Source organism: Rutidosis leptorrhynchoides, chromosome 10 (genome assembly GCF_046630445.1).
Source record: "Rutidosis leptorrhynchoides isolate AG116_Rl617_1_P2 chromosome 10, CSIRO_AGI_Rlap_v1, whole genome shotgun sequence".
NCBI lineage: Eukaryota > Viridiplantae > Streptophyta > Magnoliopsida > Asterales > Asteraceae > Rutidosis > Rutidosis leptorrhynchoides.
Genome location: NC_092342.1, coordinates 45033673 through 45042070, shown reverse-complemented (window position 1 = coordinate 45042070; position 8398 = coordinate 45033673). Strand labels below are relative to the sequence as shown.

At 40.0% G+C, this 8398-nt stretch overlaps 2 protein-coding genes across 2 annotated transcripts; both read right to left on the bottom strand.

Annotated features, from left to right (window-relative positions):
• Positions 1-973: 973 nt before the first annotated feature.
• Positions 974-1384, bottom strand: LOC139870234 (uncharacterized mitochondrial protein AtMg00860-like). Its single transcript, XM_071858069.1, has one exon. It carries the CDS (start codon positions 1382-1384, stop codon positions 974-976), a length of 411 nt encoding a protein of 136 aa, XP_071714170.1.
• A 306-nt stretch (positions 1385-1690) lies between these two features.
• LOC139870233 (uncharacterized) lies at positions 1691-2653 on the bottom strand. The gene has a single exon (XM_071858068.1). The coding sequence runs from the start codon at positions 2651-2653 to the stop codon at positions 1691-1693; it is 963 nt and encodes a 320-aa protein (XP_071714169.1).
• Positions 2654-8398: the final 5745 nt, after the last annotated feature.

Below are 8398 nucleotides of genomic sequence, written 5' to 3'. Positions count from 1 at the left end.
TGGTGCCTTCACCCTGATCTTCATTGCTTCCTTCTCTCCTTCTGGTAAAGATCCGGTTCACAGGAATTCTATGATATCTGTCATCCAAATCGCTTCTTCTTCTTCAACAGATGCGATTGTGGTTTCTGGCTCTGTGGACTTCGTGAAGACTTGTTCTACTAATATTTTCTTTTCCAGGTGATTGAAGGTAAGGGCCGCCAGTTTACTGAGCACATCCGCCTACTTGTTCTGGCTCCTGGGAATTTGGCTGATCCTGAAGTCGACAAACGTGTCGGCTAGAGAATGAACCAGAGCCAGGTATGATTGCATGGATTTGTCGTTGGCGTCAAAGGTGCCATTTATCTGATTGGCGACTAGCTATGAATCCACGTAAGCTTGCAGCTTCTTTATTCCTAGCTCTCGAGCTATGCGCATTCCTGCTAACAGTGCCTCATACTCTGCCTCATTGTTTGTCACCTTAAAGTTAAATCGTAACGCGTATGTATGCTCTTCCTGATGTGGACCTATAAGGATTAATCATGTGCCAGCGCCCTCAGAGCTTGCCGCGCCGTAGGTATAGAGTTCCCACAGTTCGAGCGAGGGCGCGGGAAGTTGTTCAGGGTCGTCTATCGCTGGCAAATCAGGGGCCGTTTCGGCCAAATAATCGGCCATCACCTGCCCCTTACTAGCGCTTCTAGCGCAGTATGAGATTTCATGTTCGCCCAACTCTATTGCCCATTTGGTTAGCCTACCCGATAACTCGGGCTTATAGAGTAGCTGTTGAATAGGTCGATCAGTGAGCACCGTTATATCTAGCGCAGTATGAGATTTCATGTTCGCCCAACTCTAGCGCTGTCGAATGTGCTTGAAAGTATCTGTGCAGACGTCGGGTGGTAACGACGAGCGCGTACACAAGTTTTTCTATGGGGTGATAATTCAACTCTCTTCCTGATAGCGCTTTGCAGACGAAGTAAATTGGCATTTGGGCGTCCCCTCATTCAGCAACTAAAACGGAGCTAACAGCCTCCCTAGATACCGCAAGGTAAAGTATCAGGGTTTCGCCTGCAATCGGCGCTATTAACGTCGGGAGGTCTTTGAGGAGTGCCTTCATTTCCTGGAATGCCTTTTCTGCCTCATCGGTCCACTTAAAATCTAACTTCTTAGCGCAGTCCTTCAGGGTGTGAAAGAATGGGAGTGATCTTTCGGCGGCCTTGGACAAGAATCGCGTCAATGCGGCTAACTTCCCATTGAGGCTTTGAATTTGCTTTTTTGTTTTAGAGGAAGGCATTTTTTCAATTGCTTCTATCTTCTTTGGGTTAACCTTGATTCCACGCTGAGTCACAATGTGTACCAAAAAATTCCCTTCCTCTTCCCCAAAGCTGCACTTGGCTGGCTTGAGTTTCATGTTAATGCTTCGGAGCGTGTTAAACGTTTCGAGTATGTCGGCCAACAATTGTTCCTAGGCATTGCTCTTAATGACGAGGTCGTCAACATATGCCTCAAGGTTTCGCCCTATCTGCTTAGCGAATGATGTATCGACAGTGCGTTGATAAGTAGCGCCCGCATTCTTTAGTTCAAAGGGCATCTTAGTGTAACAGTATATCCCTTGGTCCGTGTGGAACGCGGTTTTCTCTTCATCCTCTTCCGTCATTTGTATTTGGTGATATCATTTGTAGGCATCCAGGAAGCACTTGAATCTAAAACCAGTAAGCTACTCTACTTTCCAGTCTATTTCTGGTAAAGGATAGTTGTCTTTAGGGCAAGCTTTGTTAATGTCTTTAAAATCAATACAGAGCTGCCACGTTCCATCTGACTTGGCCACCAGCACAGGGTTGGCTACCCATGTCTGGTAATTCACTTTGCGCAGTATGTTGGCCTTGACCAGCTTATCCACTTCTCTGCATAACCACTCACTTCTCTCTGGGGCCATTGGCCACTTCTTTTGCTTAATTGGGGCCAAATTCATGCTGGAGCGGAGGTGATGATGCGCTATCTCTCGTGGTACTCCAGTCATGTCAGCATCGCGAAAATAAAACACGTCAGAGTTGGCGATGAGGATGTTCCGCAGCTTTTCCTTAGTCTCGTGTGTAAGGCTCCCCCCTATTTTTACCTTCTGTTCCGGATACTCGGGATTAACTATAACCCACCACTCATTTGCACCCTTTTCTTCTGGAGTAGCGCTATCCTTATTAGTAACAGACGCGCATAAGGTGTCCAACGGCGTTGACTCGAGGGTGGCAACTCCTTGATCCGTCAGGAATCGAACCATCCCGTGAATGGTGGACGGTATAGCGCCAAATTTCTGAATGAAAGTCCTCCCTAGTATGGCGTTATATCTAGAGTACGAGCGTACAACGCAGAATTCTATACTTTCGGTGCGCTTCTTTGATTTATCTCTGTTGTCTCTCAGCTCCAGCTTCAAATCCAAGATTCCGATAGGCCACGCTGATTCTCCGAAAAATCCGGATAAAGCCGTAGTCGGAGGTTTGATGGTTCTCCTCACTGTTGTGGGCAGCTGTCGGAAGCAATGCTCGTACATGATGTCGACGCTACTGTCGTTGACTATGTGAAGGCGCTTAACGCCATGTCCTGACTCTGGCAGATATCCCTGCACTACAATTGGTGCGTAGGAAGTGTTAAACGTCTGAATGGCGGGGAATAATATCTCCGTCATCCTCGAGCTCCCGTCAGCGCTAGCTTTGCGCTTCGTTCCTTGCTGCGGTAGGCAGTTGGCTATTGAACGCACCTATTTTTACGCTACAAGTGCCTGTATAGAATAAATAAATGAGAAGTGGACATATATAAAAAAAGATCAAATCAAAACCATTTAGCTTGTATGTCCCACGGATGGCGTCAAATGATCAAGCATAGAATAACCGGGTCTGGTTCGGTCCATGCTTGACATCATTAAGAGGGGATTTAAGGGTCAATTGAGTTTAACTCTCCGGTCTGGAGTACTGTGACTAACCCCTTGCGAGATGATGATCTCAACAGGGGTGGTTACACGTAGACCCACCATCGACGGGTAGTCCGGTCATTGATGGCTTGCGCGAGGTTGTAAGATTTATGTTCGAGGAACGTTACATGTATATCAAAGATGTCTAGTGAAATGCTATAAGCCCGGTAGCGCGGGTGAGAGGGGCGCTGTATAGACAGCGCGGCTGATCCGTACGAATATACTAAAAATAGTATGTGTGTAATTTCCCAAAAGAACCAGCCTCCTGCCTTGTGATTCGAGTCCGTTATTTATAGCTACAGTGTTGTCCATTCATTAGAGCCACGTGTTCTACGTTACTTTTTTGTCTGCACTGCCTGGTAACTTAGTGGAGGGGACCAGGGAACAGTACTATTACCTTTTTTGTTACTTGTCGGCCCTTTGTACAGAGATCGTGATAAGTACAGGACACATCATCTTTTTCTAGCGCGCCATCATCAAGTTGGCGCCCCTAGCGCACATTTACTTGCACCAGTAGTGCTATAGCGCGGAGGATATGCACATGGTGCAAGTGTGATGCGCAACACGAGCCAATCGGTTATGCGTATCATTAGTTTGTCTAACGGGGTTTATTTCCGCTTTGTCAATTTACCCGTTGTGACTTATTTTCCCATCAGGTTCCTGCGAGTTTAAGTAAACCAGAAATATTATACAAAATTTATACCATTAGGTGCATACAATTGTAGCGGATAAATTTGTTATAGTGGCGACCTCTATTACGGTTCCCGGAGGTCATAATCGTCGGTTTAAAGGTTGTAGGTGTTAGAATTTTGAAGACAGAGGGGTAGAGAGGTTATCCAGATCTTATGCTTTTATTTTATTGGGCAAATCTTAGCTACAAAAATATGCAGCCAAGAACCCTACATTTTAGCTCTCAAAAACAGCACCTTTTATGTTTTTCTTTACTTTTCTTCCTAATTTTCTCTTCATAAATGAAAGGAAAAATAATCCATTCATCACAATTAAGAAGCTACGGTCTATAGCACTCTACCCACATGCAACTTATTACCTCCTGAAATATACATGAAAACATATACGAATACATATCACATAATTTTAATTTCATGACATTTTTGTTTACACAGTGATAAACATAATGAAGGAAGAAAAATGTTAATTTGATCATTAAAGGAAAGAAAATAACATTTAAAACATAAAAATGTATGATTTTGAAAGACATATATAGAGTTCTTGGCTGCATATTTTTGCAGCTAACATTTCCCCTTATTTTATATAATTTATATTTTTATTTGTAAATGGCAGGTTAATGATGATTTTGTTTAGGACACGTGTAATTTTGTGATTATTAAGGGACTTAATCCGGATTTATTTGAGGATTAACACATGGATGGTAATTATATATTATATACCTATATCTAAAAGATAAAGTGGAAATGAATAGTACTATTTATTTCTCCACTTTTCGCAAACTTAACCCCATAACTTTCATTAAAATACAAATCGAACCCCCACTTTATACGTATATTTTTCCCTAAATTTCACAAGCTTAACCCCTAACTTTTATTAAAATACAAATCGAACCCCCACTTTACTAACTTTTTTTTCTTTACTAATATTCAATTTTCACAAACTTAACCCCCTAACTTTTATTAAAATACAAATCGAACCCCCACTTTATACGTAAAGTTTTTTCAAATTTCACAAACTTAACCCACTAACTTTTATTAAAATACAAATCGAACCCCCACTTTACTAACTTTTTTTTTAAATAAAACCCGAACGCTAAAAGAAGCAACTTTCACAAAAGGAACAACCCTTCAATGTTATGTCGAAAAAAAATTCTTTTTTACAAAATAGATCAAGACTTTTTTTTTTAACTCGCATTCAAAACGGAGCCCCCGGCGCAAAGCGAGGGCTCCACAACTAGTTAGTAGACGAATTGTGAGAGTGACACGTCATCAATGACCTACTTGTTTCATCAGATGTAGAGATTCTCACCAAGGGGTGAAACTAGAGTGTGCTGGGGGCACCTGTTCCCATTGGATTTGAAATTTTTAAGGTTAAAATTTTAAATTTTTTATTTAGCCCCAACTTAAAAGTCTATGACCCAAAAGTCTCCATCTTTTTTATTATTGAACTCTTTATTTTGAAGGAAATAACTTGTATTTTGCCCAACCTCCTTATGTGGCCCCCAACTTATTAGCTCATGACTCAAAATGTTGTATTTTGCCAAAACTCTTCCATATTTTGCCCTCACCTTAAAAGTCCATGATACAAATAGTTGTATTTTCATGAAAGAATAGAAGAAATAAAATTACACTTAATGTGAACATTTTAAAAAAATTTAGCCTCCGGTAAAAAATTTTTACAGTTTCGCCAATGCTCTCACCTCCACTTAATTATTTTACCCATACAATGATATTTTGAAAAATAATATGAAAATAGCACCTCCCAAATAAATGTATTACTCTACAAGCTCATGTGTGAGATCTAAGACCCTTAAGGTCACTCCATATGTACGGTGAAGCTGACCCATTAAAACTCATTAGTCGGTAACCAAGATAGACATCAGGTTGCCACCGGGTTCTCCAGTTGACCTGCAACGGATGGTAACAGAACAATTGTGGGGCCCTGTTTCTTTTTTTAATGTTGAGAATATGTTCAACAACTAAATGCTTAAAATTTTTTTTTTCCCAAAACTAATAATTTACCTACTATATATATAACCCATTACACGACCATTATACACTAACATTTCATACACTCTCACAACCATTTCATACAATCTCACTGCAATTTCTTAAAAAAAATGTCTCTACCAACTAACAATGATTTTTTTAACCTTATGATCAACAATTTGATCCTGTCACCAAATAATTCGTCATCGAATCAAGCTATCCATTCTTCTCCGAGTTAAACAAGTTTTTCACAATTTACACCAAATCAAAAGGCATTCTACCAATAACAACGATTTGTTCAACCACCGCACCAACAATTTGTTCAACCACCACAACAACACCAACCATTTCAACAACAATTACAATTTCAAAACAACTCACATTATTCACAACAACAACAATTTCCTTTTAACCAAAAACAATTCTTTCAGAACAAGTTTTATACATATCACAACCTTTCACATAACCGACTCTTGAAAGCGTACCCGAAATCGAAAAACAAAAAAAAACTAAAAGAAAAGATAAGAAAAAAGTAGGCGAACCAAGTGAACGCTCGAAACGTTGTATTAGGCATCAGACTCCGGACGAAGAAAAAATATTGGCGGAACGTTGGCTCTGTAACACTCTCCATTTTTTTTAATACATAGCGGAAACATTATACATATAATAATTACATAACCATAATTATGTTTTACAATACCACACGGTTATTATAAATCATCTGGTGTTAAGTTAAACAACTATTCGTATGTTATTCAAAAGACATCATAGTTTGTACTTCAAACATATCCGGCACAACAAGAACCTCCCAAAATCCTAGCATATTAGCCTACCTGCAGGGAAGTGAGGGAGTTGGCACAAGGCTAAGTGAATGGCACAATCCTAACAGGTATAAGCATTAAGCATCAAGCTAGCCAATACACAAACAAGGTCTCGATAACAAGAGGATCGGCGGCCTGGCTGGGCCCTTAACTCCAACTGATCAGGCTGGAGTATACCGATAATTCTAGTTACCGTCTCCCTCGTATAGTATTCGGATGCAGGGGATGCATCATTCTACCATACTACACGAATAGTAACTCTTGAACCAGAAAGACTAATTCTTGCCTCTTGACTAGCTTACAGTTGGACAGAGTTTATACCACTCTTAACAGCCCCACGTGTAAGCTAGTTACTGCAACAAAACCTGCAATCGGCAATATTGACTACCGGACTAGTAACCCGTAGCCGGCATCTAGGGTAGCCACGACAAGTCACATAATATAGCGCAATATATCATATACTAATTATTCAGGTGAGTAAGTCAAGGTAACAGTAACATAACCTGCTACTAAATACTTATAAACATTAGGATAGTCCCACTCACCTGAAAATACAAGAACTCAGTAGTCTTATTTCACTAAGCCTTCACCTTTTCCTTTATCACCTGATAATCTCATTTATCTTACACATATGAATAAATAAACACAACAATACAATAAATGGGTCAGAATTGCACTTGACACGAACATACAAACACTGTCACTCGCACGGATGGGATCTCACTCGTGCGACTGACTAGCTCACTAGTACAGATGAGTATCCTCACTAGCACGACTGACTAGCTCACTCGTACGAATGAGTTTCCTCACTCGCACGAATGATAACCTACTCCCACGAGTGACTTTCAAGTCTACTTGCACGATTGAGTAGGTTATTCACACGTATGGACAGTTCACCCGTATGGCTGAGTGCCTCAATCGCACAGTTGAGCAAGAACAACACCAGACCTGCAATTCGAGTTTTTTACACCCAAATCTAAAGTTAGATTTAGTATTTTAAAACCTTATCATTGGAAAGTAGACCTCGAGAAAATTTTAACGATATTTTATTTGTCAAAAATGGAGTTACGGTTTGAAAGTTACGACATTTTTCAATTTTACCAAAAGCTGACAAGTACTCAACCGCGTGGTTGAGCCCTCCCCCTTAGGGTTGAGCCCTCAACCGCGTGGTAGATTCCTCAAACGCGTGCTCAACCACATGGTTGAGCTGTTACTCATACGAATGCTGAAGAACAGCATCATGTCGTTGTTTTTGGGTTTTTTACTCCCAAAATACGATTTCGGCTTGATTTGATCAATCTAATGCATCAATAATACCATAACACACATATAGAAACTATTACAACTACTAATTCATCAAAACAAACACTTGGATCAAGAATCAAACCTAAAAATCATCAAAACCTATTTTAACCCAATACCCACTTTAAATTCACCAAATTCAGTGATATTTACTTTGTTTTGATCCCTAAACATTATAATCAGATAAACGAAATCACTTGATCATAACACTTTGATTTTATGAATTTAGGAATATGTTTAGGGTTTATGTTTACTAAAAATAGCAATGGGAAGAACGTACGGGAGTATATATTCATATAGGGGTTTCTTTATTATGAGGAAACCTCTTCCGTCTAACACACGAGTATTTTTCAGTTATCTAAAACACAATGTACCTCATTAGGTAGCCCTAACGAGGTCCAATTCACATAACGAAATATGTTCTGTGAACCTTGTCATAAAACGCCATAACTAAGTAATCAAATAATTATAAACACATAATTATTAAAATCACTAATATTGATAAATTAATATTAACTAAGGGTAAAAAGGTCATTTACTGCTAGGCCCGATTCGAGGTCGTTACATACTCGATTCTACGGAAAACCCAGAAAGTGGAACCTTACACACGTACGATTCATTTTGGAATACCTTTGTAGCCAACCATAATCGTGTCGCTGATC

What these genes read in the sequence shown, in the direction of transcription:
- LOC139870233 (XM_071858068.1), bottom strand. Translation starts at nt 2,653, where the DNA reads ATGACGGAGATATTATTCCCCGCCATTCAGACGTTTAACACTTCCTAC.
- LOC139870234 (XM_071858069.1), bottom strand. Translation starts at nt 1,384, where the DNA reads ATGAAACTCAAGCCAGCCAAGTGCAGCTTTGGGGAAGAGGAAGGGAAT.